The sequence below is a fragment of the Chelmon rostratus genome, chromosome 10 (assembly GCF_017976325.1).
Source record: "Chelmon rostratus isolate fCheRos1 chromosome 10, fCheRos1.pri, whole genome shotgun sequence".
In the NCBI taxonomy this organism is placed as follows: Eukaryota; Metazoa; Chordata; class Actinopteri; order Chaetodontiformes; family Chaetodontidae; genus Chelmon; species Chelmon rostratus.
In genome coordinates, this window is record NC_055667.1 from 4220635 (window position 1) to 4241734 (window position 21100).

General features: G+C 44.2%; 1 protein-coding gene across 1 annotated transcript in view; it reads right to left on the reverse strand.

The window, feature by feature from the left end:
• Nucleotides 1-20625, reverse strand: part of ntsr1 (neurotensin receptor 1 (high affinity)) — a 44047-nt gene extending 23422 nt beyond the window's left edge. The window contains exon 1 of the mRNA XM_041946440.1: nucleotides 19957-20625. Within this exon, the coding sequence (XP_041802374.1) occupies nucleotides 19957-20625 (669 nt within the window). The remainder of the gene's footprint in view (nucleotides 1-19956) is intronic.
• Between the last annotated feature and the right edge of the window lie 475 nt (nucleotides 20626-21100).

Genomic DNA, 21100 nt, shown 5'->3' on the forward strand with positions numbered 1-21100 from the left:
GTGCATTTTATTTTGCTCTCCACCGGTGCTTTAATGTTCAGTTCATAACTTGACAAGGCCAGCATCACTCAGTCTGTGAGGTGTGTGTCAGTGAGGTTGTCCGCCTAAGCTTTTACAACATTTGCTCAGTATAATCTGCCTAAACTGTTAATAAAATGTTGATAAAAATGTTGGTATTTTAATTATAAGCTCACAGCAATAGCAGTGAGGTTAGAAGAGTTATTTTAAGCATTCCTGATTTCAAAAGTGAAAGACTTTTCTGTTGCTCCATAGAAAATGTCTGATGACTCACAGTTAGAGCTGCTCCGTGGCCAGTGGGCAGGAAACTCTTCCAGCTGATTCATCAGTTAAAAATGAACAACCGTGTTAGAAAATATCTGGTTCTTTGATAAAAACTCAAAGGTATGAGCCTGTGGGGGTAGGGGGGGAGAGACCCAGCAGGTACCTGTATAACAAATCTAATATACTCTCATTGTCACTGACTGTATTGTCCATGTTTGTGAGAGACAGACAGACAGAGGTAAGGCAGAGAAAAACAGAGCAGTGTAGTATTTAAGCTGCTGTGAAGATACAGACACCAGCCAATTCAGTTATTTTAACTATGAATTAACTGCTGTGTCTCCAGTGTTGAGAACGTCACTGGCTAACAAGCCATGTTAATACTGAACATGTGTTGTTGGGGTATTTCTATTGCTGGACAACAACTGTGAGCTGGAAAGTTGGAAGAAAGAAGAGTTTTTTTCTCACTTTGAATTTCCCCAATACAGTTTCTCATCTGTTTTTTCATCATCAGAGCATAAGCAGAAAATGAAAAGTAAAGTTGGGATTAATTCCTACAACCCCGATTCAAAAAAAGATTTCAAAATCCTCTTCAACCTATTTTCAATTGAATTCAACTTGAGTACAAAGAAGAATTTTTTTATGTTCAAACTGCAAAGATTTTTATTGTTGCTTTGCAGAAATTTCAACCAAGTTGAGACAGGAGCAACAAAAGACTGGGAAAGTTGTGGAACACTCCAAAAACACCTGTTTGGATCACTCCACAGGTAAACAGGTTGATTGGTAACAGGTGATAGCATCATGAATGAGGCTCAGTCACTCACAAGCAAGGATGGAGCGAGGCTCGCCGCTTCATGAAAATCTGCATGGGCAAATAGTTCAACAGTTTAAGAACAATGTTTCTCACAATTTCAAGGAGTTAAAGATTTTACCATTTACAATCCATAATATCATAAAAAAAATCAGAGAATCCGGAAAATCTCTGCAAGTGAGGCTGAAAGCCAACGCTGATTGCCTTCAATCCCTCAGGCAATGCATCAAATCCCGACATGATTGCATAAAGGATGTTACTACGTGGGCTTCCGAGCACTTCTGAAAACAGAACACAGAAAAACTCAGTCGCTGCATCTACAAATGCAAGTTAAGACTCTACCATGCAAGGTGAAAGCCATACATCAACATCCAGGAACACCGCCAACTTGTCTGGGCCCGCAGACGTCATATCCTCCAGGAAAAGGACCGTCCAGATAGATAACAGCACAAAGTTTAAAACCCAGCATCTGTGGTAGTATTGGGGTGCATTAGTGCACGTCACTTTCACTTTTCACTTTCAAAACTTCAGCTATCAGTGTCCTCAGTTACCAAACGCTTACTGAGTGTTGTTGTCATATTCAACTGAATACTGTACGGGTTGAAAAGAACATGCAAATCATTGCACTCTGTTTTTATTTACATTTTGCACAGTGTCTCTTCTTTTTGCTAATCAGGGTTGTATCTCCTCACACACAGTGTGTATGAACAAGTCCTCCAAATTAAATGACATCAAGAATGACACACGTTAGGAAGCCTCTGCCTCCTCTGCCCCTTCCTTGTATCTCCCCCCTGTCCTTTGTGCCTTGTGAGTCCACTCCTTGTGTCTGTCATTGTGTGTGTGTGTGTGTGTGTGTGTGTGTGTGTACTGGGCGGTTCCTCCTTAATCATTGCTCACCTACACCTGCTCCTTGTGCCAGTCAGCCAACACAGCTGCAGCCAATCCATAATCACCAGCCACAGGATAAATATCCAGATCTCCTCACCAGTCTTTGCCAGACCGTTGTGCTCTCTAACCTGGTAACACATCTTGACCACTCAGCTCTCCTGGTGCCTTGTTCTTTGCTCCAGTTTTTGTTTTGCCTTTTTCTGAGTTACTAAGCTGTGCTCTCCTTGTGTCTCACCTGCTAAGTCTACCCAGTTCCAGTCCATCCATCCATCTATCCATTATCTTCCGCTTATCCGAGGCCGGGTCGCGGGGGCAGCAGTCTAAGCAGGGATGCCCAGACTTCCCTCTCCCCAGACACGTCCTCCAGCTCTTCCGGGAGGACCCCGAGGCGTTCCCAGGCCAGCCGAGTGACATAGTCCCTCCAGCGTGTCCTGGGTCTTCCCCGGGGCCTCTTCCCGGTGGGACATGCCCGGAACACCCTCCCAGGAAGGCGTCCAGGAGGCATCCGGTAAAGATGCCCGAGCCACCTCAGCTGGCTCCTCTCAACGTGGAGGAGCAGCGGCTCTAGTCTGAGCTCCTCCCGAGTGACAGAGCTCCTCACCCTATCTCTAAGGGAGCGCCCTGCCACCCTGCGGAGGAAACTCATTTCAGCCGCTTGTATCCGAGATCTTGTTCTTTCGGTCATGACCCAAAGTTCATGACCATAGGTGAGGGTGGGAACGTAGATTGACCGGTAAATCGAGAGCTTTGCCTTTCGGCTCAGCTCCTTCTTCACTGGTGAAGTTCCAGTCCACCAATTGAAATCCTGCTGACTCACCTGATCTGCAAGGATTGTATTTACCTTTTGTGATAATTAATCCTTTTTCTCAAACATCTTAATCTGGGCCCTGCATTTGTAGTCCAGCCATTTATTCAGTCCTTAATATAAATATTTTTGTAACTAATATAGGACCAATGACTCATTTTCTGATCTGGCATGTTGTTTCGGGAACTTTTGTCATCAGTGTTAAAATAACTTAGCTCAGATTGGAGAACGTTCATGGTTAAAAGAAACCAATGTTGCCTGTTAAACTGCAAGGTAACAGTGGATATGAAACTATAAGGTAAAAAATCTGAATTTGCTATTACATGCATGAGTACACAAAATAGATATGCATGCGTGACAGGAATCTGAAATGTGTAATATTCAGTTGTTTCAAATGTGCCTTTGTGTACCAGGCAGCAGCTGAATTGGTTCTGGGTTACAGAATGGACAGTGTTGTGAATGGGATCACTTTGGGTGGATGCTGTAAATAGTTTCTAGCAGCAGCAGATGGTGGTAATGCAACATTTATGGATGAAAACCACAAAACTCAGACTCGTCCACAGGTATTCCTTGTCAACACATTTGACCCAGTGCAATGATGTACAAGAGTGCATCATTGCGACCCAGTGCGAGAGATGTCTAGAAACAGACATTAACCTGCCACTATGGCGTCCTGCCACCTACAAAGAAATGTCAAACCGAACTCGAGCAGAGGAAGACTTTTCTCTGAAAAGATGTGCTGAGGCTTGAAGATAATGAGAGCACTGACGTGTAGTGCCAGAAGTCATTTACATCCACATCTAGCAGACAAAATGTGTCTTTATACAGGCTCACAGAACTTCAATCATCCATTACTTGATAAACACAGAAGCACTTGAATGTGGCACAAGCTAATGCTAACAAACCAGCCAGTAAAGGTGAAAAGTCCAGTCGGCCACTTGCTAAATGGTGAAACAAGTTGAATGAAGTGCAATGGCAAGCTCAAATGTTTTTCTCTGAGGAGGCTTAACAGGCACGTCCCACGTCTGCTGAGGGTTTTGGATGTTTGAGACACACAAACTAAAGTAAGCTTGTTTGTGTTGCTTCTTTATCTTATACCGTTGGAAAGCCTGTTTTATTTCCCTTTTTGAAAGGTGCCACATTTTGTGAGCGTGCATTTGTAGGATGAGCAGCAGAGCTGAGTATGTGGGTTGCGCCCATGAAAAAAATGGCCAAATCTTCTGACAATGCCAAAGCTTTTTCTGCTGTTGCGACTGACTCTTGTTTTGAGCTTCTGGTACCCCCAGGTCCTGACAATCAGGTGCCTGACTGGCAAGAATCGTCATGCCACATTTGACTGATCTGGATAGAGCAACTTCAGGCTGGTGTGCTGCAAAACCAAGTTGCAGCATTATTTAGAGTGAGCCCTAGTACCATCTCCAAACTGAAGGCTATATAAGGAGGGATGTCAGAGACAGGCTGTGAAGTGGGAATCCTCAGAAGACCACTTCCTCAACCGTAGGCAGTCTTCTTCAGATTTGCAGGACGATGTGGCCAGCAGCTCAATCCGGAACAGACTGCACGCAGCCAATCTCTGGTCTCATAGGGCTGCCAGAGGTCTGCCATGACTGCTAGGCCTGTTTGCATTGGAACCTGAACATGTGGAGGAATGTTATGTTCAGTGATGAGTCCAAATTCTGCCTATGGCAGTTGGATTGTAGGGTCAAAGCGTGGAGAAGAATGCTGGGCTGATTGCTGCGCCGATAGAGTAACATATTTTTGTGGAGGCAGTGTGATGGTGTGGGGCAGCATCTCCCTTACTGGAAAAAATTAGGCTTGTCATCATTTGAGGCAGTCTCAATGCAGAGATATAATCTAGATGAGATTCTGCAGCCAGTGGCAATCCCGTATCTCCACAGTCTGGAACCAAACTCCATCCTCCAAGATGACAACGCTGGCCCCCACAGAGCGGGGTTCATCAGAGACCACCTCCCGTGAAGAGGATGGAATGGCCTGCCAGCAGTCCTCACCTCAGCCCCATTGAACACTTGTGGGATCAGCTTGGGCGTGCTGTTCGTGCCAGAGTGACCAACACAACCACGCTGGCTGACTTGACAAATGCTGGTTGATAAATGGGATGCCATCCCCCAGCAGTGTGTGACCAGCATGTGGAGGGGGTGCCATGCTGTTGAGGCTGTGTATGGTTCTTCCAGAGGCCACTGCGGCTCCTGTTTGTTCGATGAATAAACTGTTAAACTGCCAACGTGTCTTGTTTGTTCAGACTTCAATCATCCAAAACACCAAACAGGAGACAACAGCAGAATAAGCTGTTTGGCATTGACAGAGACTCAGCTCTGCCGCTCATCCTCCAAATGCATGTTCCTTACAAATGTGGCAACATTTTAAACAGGTACAGATTGTGTTTCAGTTGGGAGTGAAGAGCAGAGCTGCAGTCCACTGCATCCATCTCCTGAATACCTCACCTGACTAAATTTTGTCCACCCCATTCATATTGGTGTTGTGCTGGTGGCCTTGCCAGCAATTCCCAAAATTGTCAAATGTTTATCCTACATCTCTGCTGTTCTTTTACTTTTGTCATCGCCGTGTCCTGACTCTTCTGAACAGGAGTGAAAACAGTGTATATATGTGACTTCCCCATATGTGAAAGTCACCACAGACACTCTGCCTGAATGACAAACCATCTTCAGCATCTGCAAAGAGCATTCACATGAAAATAAATACTAACAATAGGACAACATTGCTGAGAGTTTTGTGCAAAAACCTGTCCAGAAAGAAGTCAGGAGGTTTTTACAATTAGCCAAAGACGACAGCTGTTGCTGTTATTCAGTGTGACATTTGGATGAGCAGCTCTGTTTTGTGTCAGTTACATTTTTAGGTAAGATCAAACCTTCCTCTGCTGCTGGAGAGACTGTCAGTGACTAGCTTGATTTCAAATTTGTATGTCACAATTTTATTCCCTCCAAAGAGTAAACATTCCTAAACCTGTTTAAAGACCCCTGGGGCATGAAACAGGCCTGCTGGGCTGGAGGGATAACCAAAGGAATGTATCTGGACTTACTGTGAATGTGACCCCTTAAGTCTACGGTGCAGGAGGGACACCACGGCCACACAGGACTTGCTATTATTCTGGCTCTGTATTTATTCTGGAGCTGATATAAAAATAAACAGCACACAGTTGTCATTAACAGTGTTTTTCATTGCTGTGGCACGTGCGATACGTGAGGATGAACCCTGTCTATGCAGTTTTGCTATTAACCCACCAGGTTGTTCACAAAGCGTTTGGCAGCCTTCAGTAGCTGAGAAGGCCAAGCTTTCAAATATGGGTGAATTGGACAGGTGTGTTCAGTTCAACAGCATTAATTCATTGAAAAGAATCAGACAGCAGAGATTTAGCGGTGGGAGGTGTAAAGTCTTGGCATTGGCATCAGACACCGCCCCTCTTACCAGACATGATTACAGAGGAGGTCCAAAGATCACTCTCTTCCTCCTGCTCTTCCTTTTTAGCTCTTCTTTCTTCTGTGCTCTTTATTTTCTTTTGTTTTCTGTTCTGCTTTCCTCTACTCCATCTACTCCATCGCCTTCCTGGAATGTGAGCCCAGCCTGGTGCTGCCCCCTTTGCAACGTACAATGATCCCTGAGCTCTACAAAACACACTGAAGGCTGGCATCCAGCCAGCCTCGAAAGAAAGAGAGCTACAAACTCTGAATTCAACAAATTCTGACAAACGCAGCCGTCGCATCTCCAGCTACAACCTTGCCAAGTGGGGGTGCTCCCCGAGAGGGTGAGGGTGAGAGAGAGGTCAGGCTGATCCACCCCATGGGACTGATTCCTCCCAAGAAAGCCAAAGAGCTCCAGAATCATGCTGACATTTCACTTGGTGCATGTGTTTTCTTGTTGGAAAGCACTGTGAGCTATATTTCTTGGAAAAAAAAAAAGTTTCTTATTGTCATTGTTGTTGTTGCAATTCAGTTTTCATCCACTTGGTGGGGTCTTTTGTTCCGACACATTAATCCATTCTATCTAATTAAGTCACTGTTTGTGAGCCAAGAACTGCCACAATTCCCATTTATGGGAAGCTTGTTTGGCCACTTGAGAGTCGTTTTGTCTTTGAGTGAATCCATTTGTCTTCGCAATTCTATTTAGATGAATTGATTTTGCCACGAAATTGAAATTTGTTTTAAATGCTGGGGTGATCAGGCCGCAAACCACAGCGAAATAATGTGTTATCTAAACAGCGCAACTATAATACGCTCTGCTCTACTCTCTACTCTGGGCTGCTGACGGGGAGGTGAGAGAGGAGCACACAACAATGTGTACATGTAGAACAGCTTACTTTGTTTGCCTTCTAGCAATAAAATGTCCACCTGGAACATCCATTAAAGCATGTAATTGTAGATGAAACAGGCCAGGCTATGCTCCTATCAAGACAGATGTACATACACCCTGTTAGTGCTACACTGCTATAAAAACTAGAGAATGAGTTTAAATAATGACAGATGCACACGGTGGAGCCGAGCGTGTCGGTCAGCATGACTGTTTTGATGAGATGTCACTTAATGATGCAGCACTACATCAAACAATTGCCAGAGATGAGGTGAAACAACCTCTTATATGTTTGCAATATTTCTTGCCTGAGCCTTCATGCCCTGCTGATTTTCCAATCACTCTTGATTTTTGTGTTGGTAATACTTTTAGTCTTATTAGTTTGGAGGAGGAGGACAAGGACAACAGAGAACCCTGAATACTTGTTTGTGTCTCCTTGTGTATGGCTTGTTTTCTCTGTTCAGTCTGGCTGACAGCTCACTCCCTTGTTCGCTGGCACGTATGGTACATGTGCTGTATGACAACAAGGACAAACAGACATGATTGTACCCAACACACACACATTGACAAGCACAGTACAACGCAAAAGCTCCATCATCCCTTCTATGGTGTGTTTTCATCATTGTGCTTCACACATTCCTTAGATCTTGCCCCCACTCAGCTTTCACCTCAGTCTGACGACTCCCACAGGAGACACTGTATGTTTGGTCTGTGTTAAAAGACTTGCTTTCATGTCAGTGAGCTGTCTGTATGGATAAGGCAGTGTTAATATTCATCAATCAACTAGAGTTCATCTTGAAGGTTTGTCTAAAAACGTTTTGAAGCATGAGGCTAGGTTGAGAGTTTTCATTTTCCACTGGTGCTTTTAAGATACTGTGCTTTGGTACAAAACGTACCAAAAAGAGAGGGATTTACAATAATTTGAGGCATATTTTGGATAGAGGAGAGCATAGATAATGAAGGATAATATACACTGCTCACAAAAATTAAAGGAGCACCTTAAAGAAACACATAAGATACATCAGATCAAAATATGAAGTTGGATATCTATACCAATAATGACAGGGCACTGTTTTAGGAACAAAAGGATGCCAAGTCTTTTAATGGAAATAAAAGTTTTCAGCTTACAGAGGGCGCAATTGTGTAGACACCGTAAAATCAGAGTGAAATGAAGATGTTAAGGGCTAGTCCATTTTTTCCAAAACTTAATTTTTGCTACTCAAAATGCTTTTCAGTATCTTGTGTGGCCCCCACGAGCTTGTATGCATGCTTGACAACGTCGCGGCATGCTCCTAATGAGACGACGGATGGCGTCTTGTGGCATTTCCTCCCAGATCTGTGTGAGGGCATCCCTGAGCTGTTGTACAGTCTGAGGAGCAACCTGGCGGCGCCTAATGGACCGAAACATAATGTCCCAGAGATGTTGTATTGGGTTTAAGTCAGGGGATCGTGAAGGCCATTCAATTGTTTCAATTCCTTCATCCTCCAGGTACTGCCTACATACTCTTGCCACGTGAGGCCGGGCATTATCGTGCATTAGGAGGAAACCAGGACCTACTGCACCAGCGTAGGGTCTGACAATGGGTTCAAGGATTTCATCTCGATACCTTATGGCAGTCAGAGCACCATTTCCTAGGCAGTAGAGGTCTGTGCGTCCCTCCATGGATATGCCTCCCCAGACCATCACTGACCCACCACCAAACCTGTCATGTTGAACGACGTTGCAGTCAGCATAGCGTTCTCCTTGTCTTCTCCAGACTCTTTCACGTCTATCACAGGTGCTCAGGGTGAACCTGCTCTCGTCTGTGAAAAGTACAGGGCGCCAGTGGCGGACTTGCCAATTCTGGTGTTCTTGAGCAAATGCCAGTCGAGCTCCACGGTGCTGGGCAGTGAGCACAGGGCCCACTACAGGACGTCGGGCCCTCAGGCCACCTTCATGAAGTCTGCTCCTGATTGTTTGGGTAGAGACATTCACACCAGTGGCCCTCTGGAGGTCATTCTGTAGGGCACGAGCAGTGCTCAGCCTGTTCCGCCTTGCACAAAGGAGCAGGTATCGGTCCTGCTGAGGGGTTGAGGACCTTCTACGGCCCTGTCCAGCTCTCCGAGAATAACCACCAGTCTCCTGAAATCTCCTCCATGTTCTGGAGATTGTGCTGGGAGACACATTAAACCTTCTTGCTGCAGCACGGGTGGATGTGCCATCCTGGAGAAGTTGGACAACCTGTGCAACTTCTGTAGGGTTAAGGAATCGCCTCATACTGCCAGTAGGGATATTTACGCAAGCCAAAATCAGCACGAGTGGAAAACCAGCCGAAAAAGATGAAGAGGGAGAAACTTGAAATGACCTCCACATGTAAAACCAGTCCTGTTTTGAGGGTTTTCTAATTGTTGCCACTGAAGTGCACCTGTTGTTTATTCCATGAACACCAATACAGCTGAAATTGATTAACGAGGCCCTCAGCTGCTTAACCAACCAGAAAATTATCAGACAGGTTTAATTCAATTCATGCCAGGGCCAATGAAAAAGGTGTTCCTTTAATTTTTGTGAGCAGTGTATTAGGATAAGGGTGAAGGGAGGGAGGAAGGGGTGGGATGAGGGGAAAGAGGGATGAGGATCGAGGGATGAAGGAATAGGGTAAGAAGGGTGAGGGATGAGAGGATGAAGGGAGAGATCCAGGTCATGGATGGATGGAATGCGATGATGGGCAAGTGTGAGCTGCCGGCTTGGAGATGGGATGGAAATGGCGATGGTCTTCTTGGATTGTTCGTGGCCCCAAAGAATCGCTGCTATGATGACTGGGTACATTTCACAGGTGGCGAGAGGGGGAGCAAGAGTTGTGAATTCAGGCTGTTACCAAAGCTGACGGAAGGGGCTGCATCTGTGAACAGGCGGATGTCTTCTGGCTTGGTGGTTGTCATGAAAGAAAAAGATTGGGGGGCTGGGAACTGGTGCCGCGGCTTTGGCTCCATCTTGCATGCATTGTTTAACGTGATGTGGCCGTCGAGAGACGGAACAGAGGAGGCGACGGAAAGGAGGTGTAACAGAGCCGATGATGAGATGATGCTGAGAAATTCTACGCATGTGCTGAGACCTTCTGTTCATGAGGAGAGGGGAACTCCATTGTGACATGACAGGAAGAAAGTCATTTTGGGGGATCGATGTTGTATGGGAGTTATAGTAGTTTGTCAAGATCCAGCAGAGTTTGGGGGTGTTGAATGGTGGGGTAGCTGCGGAGTAGCAGGCTGCAGAAGTTGGCAGTTGTTTGTTTGGGGCTGAGAGGAGAGGCAGAGAAGTCATGAGGATGCTGTGCAATCTGATCAGCCTGCCCCTATGTGGCCAAATACTGTTTGTTATATGAAAGCTCCCAAACATTGGTATCACTGTCAAAAATCCAGTTTCAGTAGGCCCCTTATTATTTAATACCCTGGGTAACTGTCTACATTATTTGTCATGGCCATACAGCCAGAGGACCTGGGGAATCTTGTGTAAGCTTTAGTGCTGTTGCACATTATTTATAGGCCACACAGCTTTAAAGATGTTTCTTTTACTCAGTAGTTGTAGCTTAATGCAGAACTATACTGCGTTTCCACTGGGAACAATTAATGACAAACCACATGCATTTGTGTTCTGGAAACATGTTTGCAGTAATGACAGTATATTTTCTAATTATATTCAATTGCATTTGAGTCAGTTCCTTACTTTGTCTTACTTTAGACAAAGTACTAATTTGTTCGCAGTGATGTTCATCTTTGTTTGTACAACTGAGACAAAGTAGCCAGTTTTTTTTATCACACACACTCTCCCACAAGCTCTGCCTGCCACTGTTACTAAATAATTTTTGCTTTGTTTTCGTCACAGTATCTTTTAAATGATGGTTTATCAGAAAATTGTACTGTATCTCTTTAGGCTGTAACTACACATTTTGTCATTCTGTTTCTGGACTCAATGCCATTGCACAATAACACAATTTCAGACCTGCCAGTCATTTGGCCAGAAGAAGAAGCTGTGCATTCCTCACACATGTTTTATGTCCTTGCTTACATCGTAGATCGCCAAGGTTAGATGAGGTCCATTATTTCTTTATTTGCCAGCCCTCTCTTTCTCTGTCTTACTTGCAGAGCACAGTCAGCTGCTGGGATGGCCATGGTGAGGCAATGAAGCAGCTGTACTCTTCACTTTCCAAACAAATAGGAACAGATAGGGGTCAGCACAAAGCCAATTTACTCCCCAAGGGGTGAGGAACAACATTAAATTAACTATGCTACCACTGACAGGGTCACTCAAACTTTTCTCTCTCACTGACAATAAAGTCTGTTCTGTGTTCACACTGATTCTTGCCCAGTTAAGTTGAACTAATGGCAGAATGTATTTCTCTCTCCACGAAAATACATCCGTTAATATGTTCTCTTTATAAATTAGCGTAACGTGGATTCAAGAAAACATTCTTAGAACCGTCTCATCCACTCTCGTTTTAGTCCATAAAAGACCATAATATGAAGTCTTACCCCTAAACACAGAATGATGCATTTCTTCCATTTCTGAAACTAAACTTTGTGCATGTGAGGAGTCAAAACAAGTGCTACGTGGGAAAGTTGTTTATATAAAAAGTAAAACGCTGCAAACTATTTACATATTTTCAGGCTGTGTTCATTTTTTACAGATAATTAGCAACATGCGAGCTATTGTGACGATCCCGAATGAGCATGGCCTGTGATGTGCTCCGCATGGAGCTGGAGATGGCGGGGGTCTGGCTATGGAGGAAGACCTCATCTCTGCCAGCTGCTCGGAGAGGGTCTCTCTGAACACCTTCTGATACATAGGTGTCCTTTACCTTTGCAGGATGAAGGTGTTCACAATGGTAATATATCCAGGAAATGATAAAATGTCTTGTACCACTTCCAGGTCTTGTGGAGGACTCTGTAGTGCCCTATTAGGGCATCCATGCCCCTGGATGGAGAGAAGAGACACAGCATTGAAAAAGATGGCAAAACATATCAAACTCACAATTAAGTGTCAAATGGCATATAACACAGTTGAATATATAGTACGTTCTCATTGTATTCTTTGACTGCTGATGGAACTGGGATGTCTTTGTGCAGCTTGGACCCTCCTTTGCACTGTGTCCTCTGCATGGGCTGTGTAGCCACTGGACAAAGAGGAGGGAGAGTCGGCGAGATCTGGAGTCCAGACTGTTCACCTTTGTTTCTGGGTATCCAATTGTTTGTGCGAATGGTTCCAAACGCCCAGATCCTCTTTCGCAGGAGGTCATGGTAGGGGGTGGGACTTGTGTAGAAGCTGTCCACAAACGGTTTGTAGCCAGTGCTTAGCAACCGTGTCAACGAGCTCAATCACAACTCATAACTGAGCCTCTTGCCACCTTGCCTGCTTTTCCTCATACATGGAACAGTCCCACATGTAGCCACTCCTGGAGTCCAGAACAAAGAGTCTACATGGCCAGCATGCCGGTTTTTGTTTTTCATGTACTGTTCCAGGCCAATGCAGGCTTTGGAGACAACCATCGTTTCATTAACTGAAATTTCCTGGCTGGGGGGATAGTTGCTTTGCAGGCATCCCTCAGCTCCTTGGAGGGTGGCTTTATTTTGCCAAGACGATCAAAGACTGCTGTGTTTCTTCTTTGCTCGTTCGTTGGCAGTGGTTGAGGAACTTCCTGCCTGTCATTACTCATCTTGGGAACAAGCTGTACAATTTACCCTCTCACCAGTAATTGGTAAGTGCATAGCACCTCACAACACTCATGTGCACGACCAAGAATGAATGAGAACAGATGCAAAGACAGATCAGTCCAAGGGTTGGAGGGTGTTGAGTGGTGAGTTGTTGGTATTCTGAACCAGCGTCTGTAAAACAGAGTTGATAAAGAAAAGCTGGAGAAGCTCCAGGGCTGGTGGAGTCCTGGTGGTGTGATCATTCCACCTCTCCTCAGATGTGCTGGTTGAGGGCCCAGCTTGACTGCTGCTGATGATGCCTCTGCCTCTCCCCTGTCCTCCGCCTCCTCTCTGGGGATCTGGGTGATGGGGCTCCTCTCCTGACGAATCACTGTCACTGTGCAGACACTTGTTGACTGGGGGAGTATCCGGGTCACAAATCTATATCAGGTTACCTCTTATGTAAAAAGTTATTTACTAAACTTTTCTGCCTGTTCTGTAATGTAGTTTCCCCCCCCCCCCCACACACACACACACAGTGAAAAGGAGTGTACACAATGTGTACTTATAATTCAAACTTAACGTTGTTTATGTTGAAATATACAGTAATATATAAGTCTGAAAATAGATACTTACTTGTCTAGAGCAATGTCCCTTGAGAAACATTGTCTCTGCCTCTGAGTCCTTAGAGGACATTTCACTGTCCTCCACAGATATTTCTTCCCCAGAGTCATTGTTTCTCACGTCAAGTACATTCTTCCATTGCTTCTTGGCTTTGCTACATTACACACGTACGCACAGAACGCCAGCGACATACGGGTTGCTTTATGCAAGTTCCTTTGCATTAGAATAAACAAAAGGGCAATAAGCCAATGACGTACAGCTGGGTAGACAGGCAGCATGTCAGGGCTGATGAGGCAAGAGGGAACAGGTGTGCAAGAAAAGTGAGCAAGAGCACCTAGTGGACAGGTGTGGTATGACTGAATCTGAAAACTAGAGAGGATGTGATTTTAACATGCTCCAGAATTTCAATTTTGTTTTGAGGCTTGGACTGAAATATCCCAGGCACGAGGGAGACATGTTCAGATCTGCAGGATTGTTTCTGTCTCGCACCTGAATGTTTTTGCCTGTAGGTGTACACAATAAAATTAAATATCCTCATACCCAGACGACAATAAATGTAACATTTTGGCTTTTTAATTTCCCAAAAATGTATTTCCCAAAGTCCCCCAAGTTTGCATGACAACCAAAACAATGGACTGCATGTCCTTTTTCATCCTAATGAAAAGTTCTTCTGCCCCTTCATAAAATTTATTAGAATTATTACTCCTGAATAACTAACTGCTGTTTAGGAAGTGTTTAAATGCTGTTTACAACTAGTAGAGAGGCTTTTCATCTTCTCCTCTGGCACCAGGTTCATGACCTTGCCATGACTTGGTTTTTCATATCTACAAAAACATCTATCTCACTTTCAGCAGGGGATTATCCAAATATTTACGCCATGGTGACATTGTTTAGTGAAAGGTCTCTGCACAGGCGTGTGTCATGTGGTCTTTTATAATCTCTTGCAGAAACAATCACTGATGTAAACACATCTGACTCTTGTCTAGTGTCATCTCTAACGTTTACAGAGCAGAGAAACCAAACATGCTTTTACAATGCCCTAATACCTATGCCCTAAAACAAAGTTCCGCTGAAGCTAATGGTAATATCATTAGTTTATGACTAAATACCTACAAACCTAAAGTATTGGGCATATTAAACTTTTTTTTGTGATGACTGCAATTAATCCTGAGGGGAATGTGAATATATGTGCCAGAATTAATGGCAAACATCCAGAAAATGTTGACATATTTCACAGAACTACTGCAAAACTTGCTGCTGGTGGCACTACATTAGACGTAAAGGCATCATTATATTACGATTTATCCGGTGGGGACCATAAATATCAGTACAAATGTCAGCCATTCATCCAACATGTGTGTTACATGTGTGTCACTGCAAACTAAAAAAGCTGACCTCATGGTCTCAATTTGTCGCTCTGTGTTCAGCTACTGCCGCTGCGTGGAAGCAAACATGACGGCTACGACCCACACAAGTCTGGACTGGCTTCTTCTGAAGAATTTGAAGAGTTCTAACAGTCATTTATAGATTTCCGTTTAGAAAAGCATTGAGTTTTAGCAGAAGCCATCAAATTCATTGATAATCGTGTAGCTTTTTAATACTTTTTATTGTTATTTAATTGTATTAAAAAATGCAAACAGAAAACACAGAATTTGGGAAACAATAAAATGGCATGTGAAAAAAATTAAAGTATTCCACTGGGCTCTGATTTTGGAGCATGCTGTCACTGTGCAGTTCCTGTACCCAACATCTGCTGCCTTTTCTGGACTATATGCTGCACTGTGCAATGTGTGCCACCAGGCTGAACTTTGAGGGAATTGTGCAGCATTGCCTCAGGACAAAAAAAGTCGGGTTGGGTTTGACACAAATTAGGATAAATGTGCTACTCTTCAAGTTCAATTTGAGCTCAAATTTCCAGAATTTCTGGCAATGGCAGGTGGTAAAATGAGTTGAATTGAGGTAATGGAAAAATCACATCCTACTTGTTCTCCTCAGCAAACACAAAGGGCGGATGAGAGGTGTGAAAGTGGCACTTACAATTCCACATCTGTGAGACAGAGATACAGGCTAACGATGCTCACGACCTCAGTCTCATCAGTTAATGGTACAGAAGTGTTAACTACCATATTTTAATTTGAATGAAAGAATGCAGTGTTTAAGTTGCAAGACCCTGAACTTTAATGACACCTAACAGGATTTACAGCATCTTAACAAGCAGTAATAAATAAAGGTCAAAGGTTCAAGCGACTGTTGATTTCAGAGGCTATAACAACGACAGAAGCCAGCTGTCATGCAGCGATAGGTAATTATTGTCATTTCTTTGTGCTTATTTAACAAATGACAGATCTGTGGCTGCTGCTTTGCATGTAGGCCAAACACTGTTTCATGGAAGAAGAAACACTGTCTTCACTGCGCAGCGTCAAACTGTTTCACCTTTGATGTTTGAAAAAAACAAGCAGCGTGCCTGTCTATACTCTGTTGTCGACATTTTTAGTTCAACTTCAACTGTGACTTACTGTTGGTTGTTTTATGTGTAGAGTCATTTCAGGTTTTTCAAGTCAGATTAACCTGACTGCATATCTACATATCTCCTTTTTACAAGTAAAAATGCATCAATATAGTCATACAAATACTGGCACTCCTAGTCCTGCTGATGATGCAGAGATTGGTTTTAATTCAATAAGATGTTATATCACATGTGAGTTGTGGCATTAGTTGCAGAGAGAAAGATAAAGCCTACTGTTTGTGTCCGACCATTTATTTCCATCTACATGATATATTCCATTTTGCAAACAGTTGTGTCTACCAGGAGGAAAGACATTTGCAGCCTTATCAAAAAAAAAAAAAAAAAAAGATTGTGAAAGTCCTTCTCTGGATGAATCGGTCGGTTTCGCAGTTGAAACTCATCCTGCTGCACAAACAACACGACCCCATGCGACCCGAGCACAGACCCCCGCACAGCAGGAGACCACTCAGTGCAAAGTAAGCGAACACACTCGCAGGTATACAAGCCAAGGTAAGTGCACACAGCAGCACCGAGTTAAACACACAGCACGTCAGATGTAAATGTACTGGAAATATCTGCGCTGACTGTCAACAGCAGCGAGTTCACTTGGCTCTCCGTTGCCGTTGGCTCACCCTGCAGCCGTGAAGACATTAAACTCTTGCTCACTGAGCCCATTGGCCTCTCTCTCTTCCTCCCTCATACACCACTCCTGTGTCTACCTTGATACTTTACACTCATGCACACTCTTATGACTTGTGTATTTGTGTTAGGAGATCGATGATACTTGTTTGAAGAAACATCTAAGACCTCTAAGAGGTCGCTGATCTAGAATAAAGAGAAATGACAGTGATAGATACCCTGATAGATTTTTCAGTTGTTTCAAGAAGACTCTTCTGAGTCAATAGGACAAAATTCACTTTGTAAGAGGAAGCTTTTTGCAGTGTGTAAAAACTTCATCCACTAAGTAACTCATAGCTATAGCCGTCAAATAAATGTTGTGGAGTAAAACGTACAATATTTCCCTCTGAAATGCAATGCTTTAGTAATATCAGAATCATAAAGTTGAAATACTTGAGTAAAATACCTCAAAAAACGAACTACAGTTATTTTATGAAAACTATAATTATACAACGGCCACAACTAAGGATTATTTAATTATTGATAAATCTACCAGTTATTTTCCCAATGAAGAGGTTAATTGTTAGGTCTACAGGATGTCAGCAAATTGTGAAAACTGTCCTGCTGTTGCAGAAAGCTACTTGCGTCATGCGCAGCATCAGACCACAGTTGCTCATGGTGTAGCAAGTACACAGACTAAATTATAGCTTTAAAAGAGATTAGCATAAAGCTAGCATTTGGGACTAGGCCTTCAGAAGGCAATAAAACACAACAGACAGCAGATGCAGTTGGTACCAAATATTAATGCGTGACAGTATATACAGTGACCCCAATGTTTACAATCTGCAGAGAAAATTAATTAAATAAGACAGTGCACTTGACACGTCTGATGCGTCAACGACATTCAAATCAACATAGGGCAGCAATTCCACACACACAATGTTACGTATCGCAAGGCACAGAGTTCATAGAGGATGAGGTTTATTAAACCAGCACAGGTTTGACTGCGTGCACCAGTTGCTGTCCTGATTAGTAGTATTTTGTCAGTATTTCTGACAAAGCAACAACCCAACGAGTGCTGCTGCCTTCACAATTCAGAGACTTGCACTATGACATCCCAGTTGTTGTTGTGACCAAATCAACCAGGACTGAACTCTTCAGGATAATAACCGAAAGAACTCGTAAATGTTTCAAATGGTGACATTTTTGCAATCGGAGAGAATCTGCCTTTGAAGGTTTGAAGAAGTTAAAACAGTTTTCAAATGTTCTGCATTATTTATATTTCACATTTAGAGTACAGCTTTATTCACAGTGCTGCAGCTGAACTGAAGTCTGCCTGCTCACTACAGGGAAAACTGAGCTCCTACCCCGGGCGCTGTTAGCTCCACGCTCTCTGACCTCCTCATCTTTCCCTTTTACTTCAGCTCCCTCACACAAGTGCACACACACACCTTCTCCCTCCTCAGTGTCACTCACTGTTGTCCAAACAGGCAGTGTTTGGACCCTGCATAGCAGCAGGACGCCGACTGAACCAGCGTATACTGAATCTTTCATATGCCCACGCTTCGTCATTTGATCGTTGGCTGATTTTCTGTGTACATCATCTAATGTCCCCAGACTCGATGAATATATTTATTGTTCTGCTCTTTACATCAAGTGGAGAAATGAATCTCATGTGGTTTCTGTAGGGTTTGACCTCTTGTGTGGAAAAATGCGTCTCCGCTGACACAGACCATTTCCTGGAGCCTCACTTGCCAATGCCAATAGCCTCAATGAAAGCATGGGAAGATAAGAACTGTTAGTCTTGGCACCGTTTCAAATCGTTATTGTCATGCAGGAGTGATGGCCAGAAGAGGCAAAAGAAAAAAAAAACAGAAACGACAAGGCATAGAAGGAAGAAGGAGAAGATGCACAGATGGGGAAAATATCAGTGCAGTTTAGGAAGCAGGCGAGAGTAAAACCAGACGCGGTAGACGCTGCAGCAGATGATAGTCACCCCGGTGATTACACAGATGCTTAAGATGGACTTTCACACATTCACGCCAGCTAATGTCACATTCCCGTTTGCTTTTGTCTCGTGCCAAGTGTCTGCAAGGCTCCGCAAAACACCTCACCGAATCATTTCCAGTTCTCTGACAACACTCGGTTTTCTGAGCCAATGCCCAGTATGCTCTTTGTAAACAAAGCTGGGGACGCTGGCCTAATCATTTATACAACCTACGACCTGCAGAGCAACAACATTTATCTCAGGGAGCAGCGGGGACACACTTGAGAAATAGCCTTTTTTGTTAGAGGGGGCTGCTGCGCTCAGAGTACGGAAGAAGTGTGTGTGTTTGTGTTCGTGTGTGTGTGTTTCTCATCCACTCACCGATGACTCACAAGCTTTTTACACTGAGTCACATGATCCTTAATGTGCACATCAAGCACGTGCGACTAATGATTACTGTACAACAGTGAAATGTGAGGAAATTGTAAAAAATTGTCCGTCGCAATTTCGAGTCCACGTAGCCCCAGTTTGTGCCTCTCATGTATTGTCATTACTCTCGGGTCGCAGAGATTAAGCCCCCCGCCCCCTTCAGCTCTTCTACCCCTCTGCATGAAAAAAAAAAAAAAACTCAGTCTGCTACAATGAAAAAGATTTTTAATTGTTTCGTTCTTTTTTCTTTCATATCCAGACAGCCACAAATTACATCCTTACTTTTTCTGTTGTAAAAATTGTCCGGGTCCTATAAAAACTATACAAATCAGTTAAAAGTCATTGTAAAGGGGTTCGGTTTCTTATCCAAACAAAGATGGTAGCTGGAAATGTTAAAAACAGCTACAAAACCTAAAGACATTCACTTTGCATTAATGTAAGAAAAGGAAGAGCATTTTACTTTAAAAACATCTTCAATGATCGATCAAAGATCAAAGTAGTTACTGATGGATTAATCATCAATCATTTCAGCTCTACACGCAGAGCATGTACAAATGCAGAGGAGCTGAACCACCAGGACCTCTTCCACCTGAGAAAACACCGCACCTGTAGCGCCCTGCATGCTGCTTTAAGTTCGCTCATCTTTTCAGTGGCCGTTAATCATCTTTTCCCGTTAAGTTTCAGTCAAAATTAAGCTTTATCTTAATATATTAAGAACTGGGGATCTTATCATTTCCGTGCGTTCAGCATCATGTTGTTGATCTCGGTGAGAATCTGTCTGTTCACTTCCTGACAGAAATGAAGCTGCAGTAAAGGGAATTACTATAACAACCCCATGGCTGAATGTCTTTTAATAAACTGAATTAAAGCTTATTAGCTCAGCATCCTCTCTGCGCAGGCTGTGATTATTTTCTTTGCGTGGTTTCCAGTGAAAATAAACAGAAAACGGAACCCACATTTTGGACACATTTACGCGCAAAGTCGACACTCGCACCAGCGATAAGACATTATCCACCACCTACCTGAAGCACAATCTTAAGTGTGACGGGCGCAACTGTAGCGGTGCAGATCTTCTCGCCGTTGCGCATCACCTGGCCCATGATGAAGAGCATCGGCGTGGCGAGGGCGAAGGACGCGAACCACATGGCGCTGATGAGCTTCTTGGTGCGGCTGCGGGACATGATGCTCTTGGCTTTGAACGGGTGGCAGATGGCCATGAATCGCTCCACGCTCAGGCTGGCGATGTTGAGCGCGGTGGCGTAGGAGCAGCTGTCCCGGAGGAAGTAGTAACCCCTGCACAAGGCGTCCCCGAACACCCACGGGTGGTGGAACCAGATGAAGTTGTACAGCTCGATGGGCATCGAGAGCACCAGGATGAGCAGGTCGGAGACGGCCAGGCTGGCCAGGTGGTAGTGCACGGTGCTCTGGAGGTTCTGCAGGGTCTTTTTGGTCAGCAGGGTGTACAGGGTGATGGAGTTCCCCAGAAAGCCCACAGCGAACAGAGCCACGTAGATGACGGTGACTATCACTTTGGAGTACACGTCCGTGTTGACTTCCAGGTCTTCCTCCTCCGATGGGGACGCAGTGGTGCTGTTATCCAGTGGAAACAGGGACTTATTCCCAAAGAGTCTCTGCGCCAGCTCGCCAAAGCCGGCCAAGTCGCGCCCTGAGAGCGTGAAGTTTAAATCCATTGTGCCTCTATGTGTGAACACACGGAAACAAAACGTTTGACTGTTGAAAGTGAGAGGACATCTGTTTACTTTCACTTGTCCATCACCGGAGAAAAACGGGTCCAGTCTGTGGAAGTCGGAGGAGAGCAGCTTTTATATTTGGCACGGCGGGAGGCGTGCTCGCCCCTGGATCTGCTGCGATGACGCACAGCCATTCAAGAAGTGGAGCCGTTTTCATTTCGTTCCTTCAGGTTGTCACCTTGGAGATCAAAAACAGCGCGAAGAAACAACAAATCTACCATCACGGTCTTTCACTTCACTTTCTCGGACAGATTTTTTTTGGTTTTGCTTTGTATGTAGACCTGCCAATGACGCTCACATCTCTCTCTCTCCGTGCGTGCGTGCTCTCCACTCTCCACTCCAGCATAATGTGCTGAGAAATAACAGCTGGACAATAAAATGTAATAATGCAAATGACTTGAGTTCTTTTAGTGGT